Genomic DNA, 18,548 nt, shown 5'->3' with positions numbered 1-18,548 from the left:
TGTATGTTTTAAATATCAATGGTGTCTTCATTTCCTTTCTACCAGTCAATCAGTGAATGATCACTCTACTGGTAAATTACGGGTTTTATTCTCATTCTTCATTCTGGTAACACTTCATTGTGTTTTTTAGTGCAAAATTCTGAGGGTTGGGAGTCCAGAGACCTGTTTTTTTATTTATTTATTTATTGGTGCAGTTTCTGCTACTTCCTAACTGTGTGACTGTATACTAAACATTTAACTGTTTTCAGTCTCAATTTCCTGATCTGTAAAATAAGAGAGGTGGATTAATTAATTAATACCCATAGTCTTTTGAGTTCTGGGAGTCTGACATTTTATCCATTGATTTGTGCTATATACATGAGCCAGTTGTAAATACTTTTTAAATATATTCTGCCCCTCTGGATTCCTCACACCACGGTGGTTAAATCATTGGAAGTTTTCATTTTGATCCAAAGCAGCATCCTCTGTTAATTATTGAAGTGTTTGTATCTCTCTTATTTGAAGGTACAGAATACAGATATTATAATTTTGATTAGCTGGAAAGATACTTTTAAAAAAGTAATTAGAATATATAGAGTTAAAGAACATAAAAGGCAGTGCAAATGATTACTTTCTCTTCTTACAGAAGAGATATTCTATTTCCTGATGCTTGAGATGATCTGAACAAAGAAATTCATTTTATCGGTGGCATGGTTTCTTTAGCCCAATACTACTTATCTTATCGTGTTCAAAGAAGCTGCCAAACGGTGCTTAAGCAGAAACATACAGTATGATTTGGCATGCGGTTCAGAGGGGCCAGGTTCTCAAATTGCACTTAAGAAAATTCCTTTTCATTTGCCCGTCTGGGCTATAAGTGCATCCACGTTGGAAGAGAGAAAAGAAATACTAGTCTCTCTTCACTGCAGGAAGGTGGACTGCCAGGCACATATGTGTTTGGATGGGGCAGGGTATGGATGTGAGGGTTGGTCAGTGCTTTGTCTAGCCATCTATGGCTATGGCAAAGAGGGAGAAACTTTCTGTGTTTCCTTCAGCTTTTTATAGGTGTGAAATTTTAGGTAGTTTTCATATCATAGTTAAAATATAATTCTATTAATTTCTGGAATTACTCCTAATTTTTATGTGATTCTATCTGGAACGTTTCTGAGTACTCCTTGAGAAGTGACGGTCCACCCCCTCTGAAGAACAAGATAGGCATGGGGCATACTGAAACCTGGCCCTTTTGGACCCTGGGCAGGGGCTCTGCCCCCTCAGCCCTACAGCCCGGCACACGTCCACCACCAGTCTGCGTCCACCTCCAAATTACACTGCACTGCTTCATGGTTTAAGTGCTCCAAACCAACACCTGGGAAATCTCAGGCACTGTATCCTTTCTCCCTCTTCTGTGCTCTGGAGTGCTCTAAAATTACATGACTTCTCTGGGTTTGGGTCACTTGATTAAAACTGGAAGCACTGTTTAATCCATAAAACACCCTATAATAGAAAATGACTAAATCAATTTAGTTTGAAAATGAATCCTTTATGGTCTTTTATTATTTTGTTGGGTTTTCACATGTTTGGGTAGGTCCCAGGTGGAGGAGGGTAAGGAAGGAGATTATTTCCTGGTTCAAAATAATGAAAGGACTTGGATCCTAGTGCAGGCTTTGTCTATAGTTAGTAGTGTGATATTAGGCAAGTTGGCTAACCTCACCATTGCCTCAGTTACCGGAGATGCCATGTGGCTGCTTACCTTCCTAGCTAAGCTCTTGGGATAGTAAGATAGGAAATATTTCTGTGTCTTGAAAATGTTAAAGCCATGGTGTTGCTTAAAACTGTAGGGCATTTAACATGAAATAGATACCCTTAGTAACCATGTGTAAAGTTAAATTTAAAAGGGTCACATTAGGACATTATCTTTTCAATTAAAATGTTTTTTGTAACAAGGATTGAACTGAGGCAGGAATTTATACCAGATTAATGGTGTTCGTAGTGAACCAGTTGGAGATTTAGTCTATTTATTCCTTGGGTTCAGAGGCATCAAGTGTTAGTTGCAAGTTCTCAGTTGCTGTGACATTTCAGTCATTAGTCAGATTGGAGCATTCTCTATCAGCCCTGTGCTTCAGGAGCAAGCGGAAACAACCATCCTGCTGGCTTGGTGGACGTCTGCCTGCTCAGATACTGTGTCTCCCCTGGAGTCCCCCAGGGGCCTGGGGAGAGGACGAGGGGGTGGGAGGAAGCTAGGCTCCCTGGGCCAGAGACCAGGAGCCTTGCTCGGCTCGTTTCCCACTCATTGTGCAGCTCGGGCCCTATCACTTGAGAGGCCTGGCAAGGAAGTGAGGAGGAAGCGGGTGCCACTGCTGGTTCAGAATGTTCCAGTGCGGTTGGAAAGTCTGAGAAGGGCCTGGGTGAGAAGAACAAGACCTTATTGACAGGGTTCAGTACTGGTCAGGTCTGTTTCACATCAGCTTTCTAAATAATCACAGCTCTCCCCACCCGAGGGGTCTACAGCATGCTCACCTCTGCTTTTTTTTTTTTTTTTTTCTTTTTTTTAAGCTTTCTATGCGACTATGGTAGAACACAAAGCACTTTAACTTTTTATTCCAGGAGAATTATAAAACATGAAAAATATAGTGCTGCCTGTTTCAAAATGACAAAAGCAAAACAACATTAGAACTTCATGTTTCCCAGGGCTTTCCAATCTACTGTCAAATTATTATTCTTGTTACAAATATTTTTCTGTTAAGCCATTTTCTCACTGATTGATGTGTAGCACTGCTGATTACTCTATCATTTGATGGTCGTGTAGGCTGACCTGGCTTATCCTGGTCTGAATGGGTCAGCTCGGACATTGGGTATGTAAAAACCACTCAAATTGTAAGATTGAGATGAAAAGGAATGTGCCAAACCGCTTCTCTTCTCCACATGAGTCTGTAACCAGAATATTTATGTCAAGAAGTCAGAAGAAAATCTGGAGGTTTTAATGAACCTCAAAATGTGTCCCTTGTATGCCTCGCCTTGTCATTCTGCCTGAATTTATGCATGTCTTCTGCATTAATGTAGTAAACACTCTCTTGGCAGCCCAGTCATTTTCAGGACCCATAGTGTGTCTCCAATTCCAGCTTTAGGTCAAGTGATGATAATAATAAGGCTTGCTTCATTTTTCTTTTTCCTGGAATATCTGCTAGGAACTTTTGAAGCTCAAAGGGATATTTTAAGCTTTTTGAAACTGAAGAAACCAAAGAAAACCCAAACTTCCCAAACAGCTTTTAAGCACACAAACTTCCAATAGTTGCAGCCTCCCGTTTTCATGTTTAAGTCTGGATGGGGTGGAGGGGGACCCCACACTTGGGCTAAAAGCAGAAGAGCAATTTCAGGATTGATTGCAAAATGTCTACCCAATGCATTTTCTGAGAGAGCCTGGTGACTTTTTGTAGCACCTCTAGAATGGTGATTTCTCAATTTTGACCTGTTAACAGTTTAGTTAGATGTCCTTCACACTTTCTTTCCCTGAAAGTGGCACATGAAATATTTCAGTTTAAATAAGAGACCCCTACCCAGAAATTTTTTAAAGAATTATTAAAAACTAGTTGAGAATCTCAATATTTAGTCAGACACCTTCATCCTAAAGTAGGAATTGACTACATGATTCAAGATTAATACAAATGAACTACTTACTATTTTATTAAAAAATGAATATCCTCCCTCTTTTAAAAGTTCTTATGTGGATGTGCATACATATGCAGTGCTAATACAAATGTGATCATATCCCTCCCTCCCCCCATAAAACCCTTCAAGCCCTTCAAGTGACTTTCCAGAATCCTTGGGTTAGTGGCAGCCAACTCCCTGCAGTGCCTGGAAGGCCGACCTCCCAGAGATGCTCACTTTCCTCCACTGCCGCTCCTGCCTTTTCCATTCTACTGTGGAGGCTTTATCCGTAGTGCTATTGCCCGTGTTCAGTGCCACCTCTCCACACTCGCCCTTCCCTCTCCCCAAGCCCCCTAACTCCCATGTCATCCCCTCCCAAGCAATTTCTATTTTATACCTTCTCCCCACCCCCAGAATTAGTAAAATTTCTGTTTGATGTTCCTAAGCACCAAGGCATTCTGCTTTGCACACATATTTTGTGTATTTCACACAGCTAGAAAGTGGCAAAACCTAAACACAAATCGTCTGAATTTGAGCTTCACGTTCTCTCTGTAGCTCCACATTACTTCCCTGGATTTCAGTTTCTTCCTCTGTCTTCCGTGGAGCTCAAATAAAATACCACTGCCCGTGGAAATGCTTTGTGTGTAGTGGAACATCAGGTAGTGTTTATCATCATGTTTAGTATTATTTTTATTTTGGTTGCCATGATTCTTAACTTAAGTTCACGTAACCTTTTAAATGCTTTTCTCAAAACTCAAGGTCATCTTTCTATAGCAGCCACAGTGGGTCTGATGATTTTCAATTTTCCTTCTCTCCCCAGGATGGTTCCTACTTGGCCGAGTTTCTGCTGGAGAAAGGCTACGAGGTGGGTGATGGACTGAGAATGCCGGCTCTCTGTGCCCGCTGCCCGCGTATGTTCTCCACTGAAACCAATAGCCAGGTTCTTAACAAAAGGCTGACTTGCCACTGCTAGCCAATCCAAGTGTACCTCTTTCTTTTCTAGGAAAAATACCTCAGCCACAGCATGAAGCCTCTTCTTGCATGCTCTGCATCTGCGGGTGCTGTGCGTCTGCAGTGCCTGTGCCTCGAGCTACACTGCAGCTGCCTGTACCAGCTGGGGAAGCAGTCCCTTGTGCAGGCCCGGGCTGTCCCATTATTAGGCTTAATTTATGATGTAATGAGTTACATAAAAAAGTCCCACTCACAGTGAAGTCACTTAATTCGGAAATTGCACAGAGCAATAAAAACCAATCTGATATTTGGCAAACTTGAATGAAAAATTTACACCTGGAGGTTTTTGCTTTCTAACAGGCTGTCATGTGTTTTATGGAAGCTAAAACGTCTGCATTTGCAGCTGGTGCTGCTGCACTTCGATGTTGATCTCTCCTCCTCCTTCAACATTTTCTCCTTTCCTTAAACAAGCGTTTTATATATTAAATTTGATATAGCTCAGTGGTTTTTTTTGTTTGTTTTTTAGAACATTTTCAGATATATACATGTATGTAAATTCATGCTATATAGAGAACAAAAATCTACACAGGGGCCCATATGCTCTGACCTACTTTGGGAATGTTTACACTAATAATTTTGGATTGTCTGTTTATTCCAGTTGTAGATACCTTGTTTAAAAAATGTGCTGTTGGCACAAATGGAAAAACAATAGGGAATTTGACATCTAAATGCTAACAGCATTAGAAGAAAAGGAAATTAATTTTCTGAGATTCTCGACTTTTAGACTTTAAGATGTAATAGCAGATGTGTTTAGCACTTTCTGTACCCTTATCTAATAGCCAGTTCTACATCTTGCGATAATGTCAAAATGAGACAAATTAATTATGAAAGTAGACATGCACACATAGAGAAATACATATTCTACAGAGCAGAGAGTTTTATAGTAGGTAATATGTAGCACAAAGAATTGGTTTTAGTGAAAGACTGATGCTTATTGAGGCTGGATTAACCTAACGCCTTAATAAATACTAAAAGGAAAGTTTTGCAAAAAGATGTCTGTACCATGTTTTGGATGTTTGGGAGCAGCTGAGAGGTGTTCGGTGGCTAGAGAGGCATTAGTGCTGTGGTTGTGTGGAGCTAGCTGAGCAGTAGTTGCTGCAGTTTTGAAGATCGAGGTGGCATATCAGAAGTGAGAGCTACTTCTAGTTGGATATGGGGGACTGAGACTGGAGATGAGGCTGGTGGCAACAGGCAGTGTCTGTATCTAGTCCAGAGGACAAGGGAGCATAGCAGTGTGCTGTGATAATGGGTGGACCAGTGACAGGGCCTGGGTTGTGTGGATGTTAACCATTCTCAGGCAGGAGGGGCAGTGGCACTGCGGTGCAGTGTAACTGGAAAAGGCCAGGATGAAGACATGCACGGCAAAGCTCCACTTAAGTGTCTTTCATTAAGGAACTGCCGGACTTCAGGAGACAAGTAGGATGAAAGAATTGAAAATAGATGCAATGAGAACCTAGGACTGTCTCGGGAGCTGGAAGTGTTTTCGTGACATTTGAAATTATAAAAGAGCAGTTTTGATTCTGATACAAAGACAGTAGAAGGCCCACTTGGCAAATTAAACTCCCACAGTTAATGGGAGGAATTTATCACTGAAACAATGATTGGTGTGAGAAGAAAGGTTTAGGAGTAAGATCTGTAAATTGATAGAAGGAGGCAGGATTGACAGTACAGGGAGAAGGGACAGAGCTACAAAGCATGAGCAGAAGTGAGTCCAGGGGAAATGTGAGCTTTGTACAGATAGTGGGAGTGAAAGGGTGTTTATCTGTATTATATCCAATTTTAGTAGCCTGCTGTCCTCAATTTTAAGAGATTGCTACAATTAGAGAATAAGCCATTAAGAGGAATCTGGTAGTGGAGCAGGCTTTATCTCTTTTTGCTTAAGTCAAAGTGAATGTTAGAGTGATTTTTCAAATTGGCTACATTAGAAAATTTCCAGAATTATCAGCTGCAGTCCCTGGTTCCTCAAGACCATGAACAAAATAATAGGCTTAGTAGATTGCATGAAGTAGGATGAAGGAGGGATATACCTGTCTACATCTGAACCCAGAGGGTCAACATCAGCAATTTTGGATGAGTACAGACTTCTAACTCAGCGGATTCTCAACCTATGGTGTGCATCAGAATCACCCAGAGGTCCTGCTGAGACACAGAAAGCTATTTTAGAGGTCTGGGAATTGTCCTTTCTAAGTTGTCCCTGGTTGCTGATACTGCTTGCCTGGCTACTGCAGATAGATAACCATTGCTACTGTAGGCTCATGTGAGATTGGGCAACTGATTTAATCATAAGGCAAAGGTGAATAAGGTGTCTTAAGACATTTTAATTTTGTGGGGCCTCACTTCTCCAAGCTGTCACATTACTTTGAATCTAATCTTTGTATAAGGAATGTCACAAAGATCAGAAACAACTGGAAACAGCATACTTGGGGACAGCAAAGTGGAAGCCAGGAATAGATAAACTGTGCAGAAAAGGCTTGATGCTGTGACTGAGGTGTTTTTCCTAGAAAAGAAAGAGGCACACTTGGATTGGCTAGCAGTGGCAAGTCAGCCTCTTGTTAAGGAGTTGGGGGGCATGGACTGTGTGGGACAGCAGCAGTCAGCTGCGGGGAAGCGAAGAGCAGAGCCAGTGTGGCAGACGCAGGTGACGAGCGACACGGGCAGGAACAAGCCCTATGTATGGAATTGGCACAGCACACTTAGATACACTCTTTTCCTTTTCTCTAGTCAAAAAGCAAAGTAAATGTACAGAAAGCTTAGCTAACCTTAAAGCAAAAATAGGCATTTGCTGATGACTGAAAAGGAATAGCTTATATTGATGGACTGGTTATTGTGGTTAATTATCTTGGGTGATCTCACATGCATTTAGATTCCTGAAGCCCTGGGGCCTGGCCATCCAATGTGCCCCTGAAATCCACACATCTGATCATGCTCTGAAAGAACCATTTAAAGTGAAAAAGGGAAAGATTGCTTTATTCCTGGTCCAGTTCTCATTGAGAAGAGATTCTATTTAAAGTTTTAAAGTGACAGTTTTTAATGTTGCTTGTTTCTTGAGTTTTGCTTAGGATTAAACATCAAGGAGAACATAAAGAGAATGGATCTATTACTCATTCATTCTGTTTTGGGGAGGACAACTCGCTGCTGCAGGGATCTGAACCCTTGACCTTGGTGCGATTGAGTACCAATAGGTGTCATCTCATGATGAGGAAAACCGAGAATTGTCAAGTTTTATGGAAAATCACACTTTAAATTCTTTATATACTTAATTCTACACATTGCTGAAGTGCAAGGGAGCACTCTCCTTTATGCCCCATTGACGAGCGCAGAGCAAGGGGGAGTGAACAAGATGGTCCACCACTGTGGCAAGAGAGCCCTTGGGCTCAGGCTCTAGGTGGCCTGGGTCTTAATCTTCCTCTGCCACTTGCTGGCCCTGTGGCCTGGGGCAAGTCACTTGCCCCCTCTAAGACTTTGTTTCCTTTTCTGTAAATGGACAGGATAGGCATAACTATCTCCTGAGGTTGTGAAAATTAGGTAAGACAGTACATGGAAAACACTCAGCCAGTAGAGCTCTGTGGGATTCACGGGATTCGGTTCGTCAGATACTGTGGCAGAGTGATGGTATCTGATGCTGACAGGCCTTTTGTCAGAATTTGTAGAAGCCTCCTTAGGCTGATTCGTTAATTAACATGACTGAAAAGCAGGCACGTTTTGTCGCCTAGGATGCAAGAGCTGTGCTCATTCCTTCCTATCATAAGGGAGAAAGGAAAATCGACAGAAGCGAAGCTTTACATGGAAGCACATTCTAGTTTCAAGGGCCTTCCCAGCACTATTGTTAGCAAATAAGCCAACAACATACTTTTGTACCCATTTTGTGCAAGTACGGAGGAAAACCAGAGAAATAAAAGACAAAGTTGAATCTTTTAAAAGCCAAAATTTATCTGGGAATGTATGAAAAAAATCTATCTTCAATAACTTGGTAGCAACTGCAATACAACATACCAGATTTTAAAATGAATAGTAGGTAAATTGTGGGTTTCCTGTCCAGGAAAGGAACTATAACCACCATCTCTGGTGTGGAGTATCAGAATAGAAAAGAGGTGGGATGTAAGGGTTGTTTGTTATCTCTTGGGAGGTTAGTTGTTAGAACATGGAGTTCCATTCCTTTCTTGGTCTGTGAGAATTCTTGAAATATTTTTTTCTGGGTTGTTGGTTATCCTAGAAGCCTTGATGCTTTGATTGAAAAAAAGGCAAAGCTTTTCATGGATTCCATTTTGAAACTATGAGTGTCAGCAGGCTTGACCAAGGCTACCTTTTGACACTAACAATAACTAGTTGTGTGGTCTCAAGCAGCGTCCTCGTTAGTAGAACAGGAATAATGATAGTAAGGTTGCTGAGAAGATCAAGTAATTTTTTTTTTTTTTTTTTGATCAGTAAGGGGATTGCAACCCTCAGCATGGTGTGGTCCACACCACGCTCAGCCAGTGAGCACACCGGCCATCCCTATATAGGATCCGAACCCGAGGCCTCGGTGCTACCAGCGCCGCACTCTCCCGAGCGAGCCACGGGGCCGGCCCAGATCAAGTAATTTAATGTCTATAAAGAATGGGGTCTTGGTCACTGCTGTATAAATGTTAGCTGTTGATATGACCTAGATAATGTATATATTTCAGAAGGTGGGTGGGTGGCATTAACCATCCCTAGGAAGCAACCTTTCCTCTCAGAGAAATCTAGACACTGAAGAATTTGGAATCCATTGGTAATAATTTTCTGTTTTCCTGTTCATAATAAATAAATAATAGGGCATTTCTACATCATATCTCCTAATTTGACTCTAGGTTTTGATGTCAAATCAACTTTATTCTGACATTGTGAGAACTTGAAATTTTCCTTTTCATCACCTAGTTAAAAGGGACATGAAATTTGTCAAAACACCCACTTCTGTTTAAGACCTCAGTTTTTCAGAATTATATTTTGTTTTTGATCTACTGTAATTTAATAATGATTTTAAGTTTATATAAAGTCAAATTCAGCTCTCTTATTTTTTCAGTTTGGTTTTCTAACCCCTCATCTCTTTTTCTCCTCAAATCCTTATAAAAACAAACAAAAAACCCTATCCACATCCCTTCTATAAAGAGAAAGCCTCTAATCTCAAATTCTTAACTAGATTATGCAGTTTGCACACATTTTGGCTTGACTTAAAGTTTGTATTTCACCTGTCTCAGAGGCAGACAGACTCAGCTTTCATTAGTTCTTAGAATAATACCTTCTGTCATGGATTAAGCATTTGGCAGGTCTCTCTTTCCCTGTATGTACATACCAAAAGTTGGGAGTGAGGGGAAATTAAAACACATTTTTTTATTTAACCCCCCCCCCCAAACCCACTAGTGCTTAATGCTTTTGGTTATAAGTGTGACAATAAGGTCCTGTGTTACTGATTTGCTGTAACTTTGTGTGGTTGTCCGATTTTCACTCTGAATCCATCAAGATCATTTAATATTTTTATCAAAGCTTTTTATGTCTGTGTAGTGGATATCTACATGACATTTCTCTGTGTTTTGGGCTGTTAGAATATGTGACACAGAATCTAGCTGTCAAGGGAAGATAGCCTAAATATCATTTTTGGGGGTCAAAATTAAATTATCTGTTTTTTGAACACAGGAATTCCTCTCTATCCAGTGAAACAAAGCACTTACATCTGAGAAATCTGTATTTCAGAAACAACTTTGGTGGTAGATACCAGTTTTGCTATATATATATATATGTACATATGTGAAATTGATTTTTATTACACAAAAATTAAGTTTGTAGAGCAGTTCAACTTTACAATTAAGTAACAATTTGAAAAATCGAAGACCATAAAGTGGAATAAATTCAATGCCTACTATTTGTGTTATATACTCCACTTCTAAATTAAGAAATGGGTATGTATAGCCAAATCTCAATTCAACGTTTCCTAGTTTTTAATGTCTGCCTCCTAAAATGTCAACCAAGTTTGTGATGTTCCTGTCTTAAAATATTTTCATGTTTCCCAACTTTTCTTGGGTTTAGTTCTTTTGGAAAATAGTGTTGACAAGTGCTTTTCTCTTTGGCTAAACAAACTAACCAACAGAATTAATTGTGGGTGTGTTGTATCCTTTGCAGAAGTCAATTTCCCATGTATGCCATATGAAATGACGATGACATTTCTTTCTGTTTGAAAGAAAGTCTTATGTGCTTGTAATTTCCCCCTTGCATTCGGAATATTTGAGTAATGCCAAGGATTAATTTTGGTTTGAAATAGACAGAAAACGATTGAGTTAAAATATAGAAGTGTATTCAGCTGCAAATGAACCTATCCAACATTAGAAGGAACACTTCTAAAATAAGTCAAGGATTAAAACTGCCACTAGTAGAACTGGAACTTGGGCAGCTGGTGACATAAGCTCGTGTTAGCATTGGCAGCACAAAGGGAGCAATCTTGACACAAGAAGGAAGTGGGGCCAGGACTGGAACAATTTCTCTTATGTGTCAGACACAAATAGTCTTTTCTTTGGTATCAGACAGGTATGCATTACTGTTCCAACGACTTCCCCCCACTGCACACACTTATCATGGTTAAGTCAAGATAAAAATTAAAAAAAAATTTTTTTTCTTCATTTGAGTTTTATTCATGTCTTAAATCTAGTAGTACATAAGTGTAGTCACCAGCCTCTGCTATTTAGCTTTCTGACATTTCCACATAGCTGCGTAATAGCAATTGCTCTTGATTTTATCTGTGGCTCCAGAAATATATATATATCTCATAGATGCAAAATGCAGTAACTCGGAGGACGCTGGAAAGATGTTGTGGCCTCATGCTCTGTGAATAGGCCACAAAGCTGTTTTACTGATACGGACTCCCGTAGTCTGTCTTCAGTTTCAAACGCAAGAGATATTTTTGTCAGCAGTAGGGCTGTGTGTGTGTGTGAGTGTGTGTGTGTGAGTGTGTGTGTGTGTGTGTGTGTGTGTGTGTGTGTGTGTGTGTGTGTGTGTGTGTGTGTGTTTGGAAAGGGAGACATTTGAGTATCTACAACTAAGCATGAAGTCACATAATTATCTAATTACTTTTGTTGAAATTGGCAGTAAAAACACTGGAGAAAGACAGAGGTAGGGTACTGGTAGGTTGTTGGGGAGAAAGTAACCTGTGGAACTATTTCTAATGATTTAAAAATAATGTTTATAAATACTTACATTTTTCATAAAGCTAAACATTATCAAAATAACTTATGAGTTGCTTATTAATCCTCAGTGCACATTTATAACTTACTTTTATCCTTCCACACTGTAAAAACTCAGGTCCATGGAATTGTACGGCGTTCCAGTTCGTTCAACACAGGTCGAATTGAGCATCTGTATAAGAACCCCCAGGCTCATATTGAAGGAAGTAAGTCATTTTCTTCTTCTAAAATCTCTTTCTATAATTTTCTATCTTCAGATAACGTGTTTTCAAATGTCATTTTTCTCAAGCCCATCAAGTCACAACTGTTTTTACCCATTGATTACTTACTGCATTGAGTACAATCTGTATGCTTTGAAAACTTTTGCTGCTTTCTTCTGTAGGTCATAGCGTCACTGGGGTTCAGCTGTTGCAGGGGTATTAGGCAGGTGACTTGGAAAGAACGAGGGAAGACATGCCTTTGATCAACCCTCTCCAGGTGTCCCTGTCTCCTCAAGCAAGAGTAGCTCCATATTGACAGAGTGCTCCTTTGCTTTTTTCATTTGGTGCAATTTAATCAAGTTAAACAATATTTGTACATTCAATTGATTTTTAAAATAATTTGTGAAGACAGGTCCAAAAACGGATGGCAATCAGAATTATATTTAAATTACTTTATAGATCATTGTCAACATTTGCAGTTGCTTTGCCATTTTTGTTAATAAATTTGTATGTACCTGTGCAGTTTACATAGCACAATTACAGTGTTTTCTCACTTAATCTTTATAGCAACACATGAGGTTGTTAGGGAGACCATTTTACAAATGAGGAAATGGAGGCAGAGAGAGGTTGTGACTTTATGAGGGTTACACACCATGAAGAAGGCAGAGCTGGGACTAGGAAACAGGGCTTTTTACCTTCAAGTTCAGCCTGCATTACTTGGCCAGTTTTTCCAGCCAGCAAGGACAATACAGTCAGCTTGTAAACCGTAAGTGATTTTGTTTTCGCCTGAGTATTTGAAGCCCCTGAATATTTGAGGGTTTGGGTTACTTACATAGGTAGTGATATTATCAGGAAGATGGTCTAGTTGTCTGCAGAAAAGGCTTTCACCTTAATGGTTAAGTCATTAAGTGCATCTTCCTTGAAAATTATCATTATTTTCATGCAAGATGCAGAACGGTACTGCCATTGGACCTAGATATAGATCAATATTGCATAAAAATAAGAAGGTTAAGTTAGCAAATTACCCTTCTACACATGTCAAAAAAAAAATAAGAAGGTTAAGTTAGCAAATTACCCTTCTACACATGTCAAATTGTTATACTAAAGAAATCAGAGTAAAGATCTGCTTAGATTTAAAAGTTGGAGGCCAATTTAAGAGGCCAGTTGTCCTTTAACCAATTATGCTACTATATCAGACATTTCATGGATAGCTTGAAGATTGATGTTTATAATGTACTTAAAATCGCTAGAGAAAAGTATCTGAACAAATATAGAATAGTTTTCAATATCATCAGTGTGTTATAGATTTCTTTAGAGTGTTTATACATTATTACAAGGTTTTCTTTGTCTGAATCTCACTCTTATATAACACATCTCACAACCAACTGGGACTCTATGTTAACTGGGTAACATCTGTCATGATATTATGATTTTTTAAAGAGTTCAATCTGAGTCTACCATTACAGATCTTTTACAACACAGGCAACATATATAAGTATCTTTCTACTACTTAGATTCTTTCAAGATTACAGCTATACTCTGTTGCTCCAGAACCATCAAATATAACATTTCCATTTGGACCCTGGTTTTCAGACTTTTAAAATATGCATTTGAATTTTATAAAATGGAATTTACGTTGTTTTTTTTCTATCTAATATTATGTTTTTGAATCCTAAAGACATGAAATTGCACTATGGTGATCTCACTGACAGTACCTGCCTTGTGAAGATCATTAATGATGTGAGGCCTACGGAGATCTACAACCTCGGAGCCCAGAGCCACGTCAAAGTGAGCCATTTACATTATCATGACTTCTCTGGCTGTGTTCCTATGTGCTCTGTATTTTACTTGTGTCTGTTGCTTCTCAAGACAATAATACAACCACTGGTCCTAGTATTTACGTTTAATCATCAATATTAGTTTGGGTATTAATCCTATTAGAAATACTAATAGATTTTTAAAAAGTGTATACTCTATTATTGGGCAATATAAAATAATCTTATTGCTAATGATGAAATAGCAGTGTTCAATTATTTTGGGTTGTTCCCTTGGTTGTATTTTCAGCCATGTCAAGTCACACTGTGAATGTAATGTTTTGTTAAAATTTTGGAAGACGTAACTCTATTTTAATATTAATTTTTGGTAGTGGCCATATTTCTGGCTGAGAGAGTAATACTTTTTTGGAATCCTAATAATATGTTAGAATTAGCTTAATTAGCTTTTTATTGTGAATACTAAAAATCACTGGAAGAAAAGCTCTTTTTAGCTTCTTTCCCCTCAGTGTGGTACAGCTCATGTTGATTTTTCCCATTATTCAGAGTCTCTGGTAGTTCGTGCGCCTCCCTTTAGTGTCTTTGTGGAATAACTTGCAGTAGCCTGCACAGCCACCCTCAGGGTTCCAGTGGTCTGCTTAATTCAGGTTTCTGCTGCTGTGTCCCTCTGCTCACTTGAGTAAGTGAGATCTGAAGCCAGGGGTCATATGAGTTCTATTTAGATTCCTATTCAATCAGGATGGTTAGCGGAGCTTAGAAATAAAAGCAAATAACTCTGTTTAAAAAGTTAAAAATAGTCCAGGAAATGGTCATTTTTGCTGTTTAATGACAAATACAATAGTCTTATTTCAGATAAATAGTCTTATTATTTAAGGCGATTTGCTGTTTCTCCATATCCTCAACTTTGCATACAATGGAAGTCAAATGCCTGTTTTATATACCTTTGCTAATTTAAGGAAGAAATTGTGAAACATGTCAAATGAAACTAGGTGGAGAACTTATTAAAAGAAACAGTGATAAACCCAGTCTTCTAATTGATAGCAAATTGAAAAACTGAATGTCAGTCCTCTTAATACCTTTTTCTCTAAAATGTTAACCTTGAAGGATGACTACATGTTGATCAATAAAGATACCTCTTATCTGCCTGTGATGTTTAGGGGAAAAAAAAAAGTTCCTTTCTTAATCTATGATGATTCTGTTTTATATCCAGGCTTAAAATTTGGTCTGTGGAAGTGATTAAGGTCTTTAGGTTAGAGCAGAGCTATTTTTCCTAAATGATTCTCAGTGTGTTTTCCCGTTTTGAAAGGGTCTCTTATGTGTACTGTGCTTGAGAGATTATCCCCCCTCTTTTCTATAGAGAAGTAGTGACTCTCTTTATCTCTCATGGAATGAAGACTTTTCTTTTACTCTAATTGAGGCAGTCCGTCTGTCTTCCACATTATAATTCATCTGGCTGCTTCTTGACCTTCCCGACCAGCCATGAAGAGTATCTTCCAGACAAAACAATATTTTGGAAGAATGCTTTGTTATTCAATTTCTGTTAGATTAAGAAGTTTCCTTTGTGATCATAGATAGTTTATCACTTCTAGAAGCTGTAAACTGGCATGGCGGTAAGATGCAGGAAATTTTATAAAGGTTTATTTATGGAAGGCCTTCCCCATGTCATTTTAGTATTAAATGAACCAGTCCTTTCCTTTCTCCAAAAAGTTTTTGTGGTTCAAAAAAAATGTTGTATTTTCCTTAGCTGTAGCGAGCATACTGAGGATTAGTTATCATCCTGGAGAGGCTGCACAGTAGATAATAGAGAGCACAGGAGATTGAGTCGATTCCTTCTAAGTTGCTATGCATGTGAAGTTGTCTGTTTTTATTGCATTTTGGCTGCTTCTCTGAAAGGTCAGTCAACTGGCAGGAATGATACTCAATTAAATAAGAATTTTGGTTTGTTAGGTCATATAACCCTTCAGCAAATATCTGTTGAGTGCATACCTCATCCAAGGTATCATGCGTGTTAAAGTAGAGGACAGAAAGACGCGTAAACTCTCCTCCTGTGGAGGGTTTCAACTTCAATAGGGGCGATTTGTGTAAATGCCTTCAAATCTTTAGAGGAGAGTGAGAGAAGTTTCCTTTGAGGGGATTGGGGACGGTGTCAAGGAGGAGTTGACACTGACTCTGGTTTTGAAGTATAGGGAGGATGTCGACGGACACCGCGGGAAGCCGACAGTTGAAATGGAGGTAAGCACATAAAGCCAAGAGGCAGAAGTGAGAAAATGTGGGGCGTGTTTGTAGCATGATGAGCATTTCAGATGAGCTGAGCAGAAGGAGCGTTGAGGAGGAAGGTGAGGTGAGGCCAGGAAGGAAGCTGGGCTGTGTCTGGGCAGCCTCACCACATTTTGAACAGGGCAGAAATATGTTCAGAGACGAGTTTTAGAGTTAAGAGTCTAGAGACAGGGCTTGAGAAAAGTTAGGAAGTTGTTGGACGAGGAAGGTGGCATGAGAAATGCGGGGGGCGGGGAAGGATGAATAGGGTGCCTGGTGGGGCTGGCTCCTGTGCACACCAGATGGGGTCACCAGGGACAGAAAGGGACAGCTGATACGTGGTGCTCAGGGGGCCAGACAGTTGATGGGACCATACGAGAAGCAGGTGTTCAAGGAGGGACTGTTGGAGTCAGGTAGGGCAAGTGGGGAGTTCCCTTTTGGCGACATTTTACTGGCAGTACTTGAAGGACATTCAGAAGAAGCAGATCATGAGGTAGTTTAAAATATGTTGTGAGATTTGAGAGAGATTGGGGATGCAGAGGTGTAAATCCAGCTCATGGAGTCCTTGAGAGGCCGAGTGGCAGCTGGAGAGAGAGAGGTAGAAGACTGAAGATCAAACCTTGGGGACATGCCTGTAGTTAGAAGGTGGGAGGAGGAAGAGTAGGGCTGATGATAGGCATGGAGGAGATGGAGGGGTAGGGGGTGAAGTTATGTTATGAAAGTCAAGAAATTGTGCCATTTCAAGTGAGTCTAGGGGAATGAGGACCAGAAAAAGGTCACTGGCTTTGGCAGTTAGGCTAGAGATGATTTGTGACTTTTATAAAGAGTATTTTAGCGATGTCACAGAAGGAAGTAGCCAGAGCACAGGGGGTCTAGAAGTTGAGGGTTATGAGGGAAGTGCAGATGGAGTGGATTCTTTCTTAGAAATTTTTTGGTAGAAGGATGAGAGGGAATATGGTAGATAACAGCTTACCTCAGCATCACCTGCAGGTTGCTGGGCCCGTCCCCAGAATCCCTGATTCCTTAGGTCTAGAGTGGGCTCTGAGAACTTGCATTTCTAGGACGTGTCCAGGTGATGCTGACTCTGGTCTGGGGACTTGGAGTGCCATTGCTCTAGTGTTTCAGGTTTCTTGGTTTATGCGTATGGAATATGTACCTTAGACCTCCTTCTTTTAAAGCATCAACTTTTGAGTTGATATAAAATAGTCCTGTTACTCTCCAGTTAATGACTATGTGAATTTTTAAAGCCCAAAACTACATCTACAATCAGGAATGACAAGAATGGAGTCAAGAGAATCTGATACATGTTTATGCCAAGGTTCTTCACATTCAGAAATCTTTTTTCTGAGCAGTGTGTCGCATGTGAGAATAAATACTTCTCAGGTACTCCTAGTATTTTAGAGAAATAAGGTGAATGAAAGCCACTGTTAGAATGTCCTTAAAATCCCATGATTCGTACTGTTATTCTGTGATCAAGGACAGGTTGATTCTCAGTCATGGACAGTGTTGGTCTGGGGAAGGTGGCTGGGATGTGGCTCCGGGTGGCAGCGGACTGCTCACCTGCCAGGTTGCTGGGGTACGCTGCTCTGTTCCCTTATCACTCCAAGGCTCTGCATATTGGGTTTCAGTTGTCTGCCTGTTTTTCTAGTAGCTTATTAGGGGATTAGGATGGAAAATACATATTTTATTACTCACAGTTAATTTCTCTGTTAGTTATGCAGGATTTATTTATCACATAGTCGTTGTATTCATAGACAATAGATTTTTATTAAGCAAAAAAGTTCTTTCTGACAGTGGAATGTTTGCAATAAGATTAATTAAATAAATTTCTTATTAGTTGGTGCTTTTTTGAAAGAAAGTTCTAATATTAGCACATCGTGTATTTATTTTGAATCTTTGATTTCTAGACGGGACATTGTGTTGGCTTCTCTTTGTGCAGATTAAAGTCTTCTATCACTCTCACTTCCAGTTAATTTGATGTGGGTTATGGTATGCTAAAAGTAAGGAAAATAAAATAATAGGAAGTTGGTCTGGTTTCCTGTAGGAAACCAATGAAGATGAAATTGGTTCTTGGAATAAACCCACAGCAGTCTGGGAAATACTGACTGAAGACATTTTTCTGAATCATAAACAGAAAAATTATGACTCATGAAGTGTAGGTCATTGAAAGGCTGATTTGATCTTATGTGGGAGCAAGTGAGAGATGATTGAAATGTACTAGTTATTAAAAGTAGTTAAAGCTAGCATGACAACATCATCCAAGTAGGAACAAATTATCCAATATGTAGTCCTACCCATTTTGATGAAAATGTTTTAGGAATCTGCTTTTTTGTTATTGTCTTTCTGTTTGTTTTATTTTTATTTTATTTTTTAACTATGTAAATAATAGTGTTTCTTACCTGTTCAGGATTCATTACTGTCATGATTTTGGGTTTGTTCATCATTTCTTGCAGCTTTTTTGATAATCTTACATCACTCTTGAAGTCATAGTGTTGGAT

The 18,548-nt window shown here is 39.5% G+C and overlaps 1 protein-coding gene across 1 annotated transcript in view; it reads left to right on the top strand.

Moving 5' to 3' along the window:
- GMDS (GDP-mannose 4,6-dehydratase) overlaps nt 1-18,548 on the top strand; it is a 595,298-nt gene that overhangs the window by 103,851 nt on the left and 472,899 nt on the right. Inside the window, exons 2-4 of the mRNA XM_063097816.1 lie at nt 4,442-4,486; nt 11,941-12,028; nt 13,701-13,810. Coding sequence (XP_062953886.1) covers nt 4,442-4,486; nt 11,941-12,028; nt 13,701-13,810 — 243 coding nt within the window. The remainder of the gene's footprint in view (nt 1-4,441; nt 4,487-11,940; nt 12,029-13,700; nt 13,811-18,548) is intronic.

Source organism: Cynocephalus volans, chromosome 5 (genome assembly GCF_027409185.1).
Source record: "Cynocephalus volans isolate mCynVol1 chromosome 5, mCynVol1.pri, whole genome shotgun sequence".
Lineage (NCBI taxonomy): Eukaryota > Metazoa > Chordata > Mammalia > Dermoptera > Cynocephalidae > Cynocephalus > Cynocephalus volans.
The sequence above is the reverse complement of the archived record's forward strand: the minus strand, read 5'-3'. Positions and strand labels throughout refer to the sequence as shown.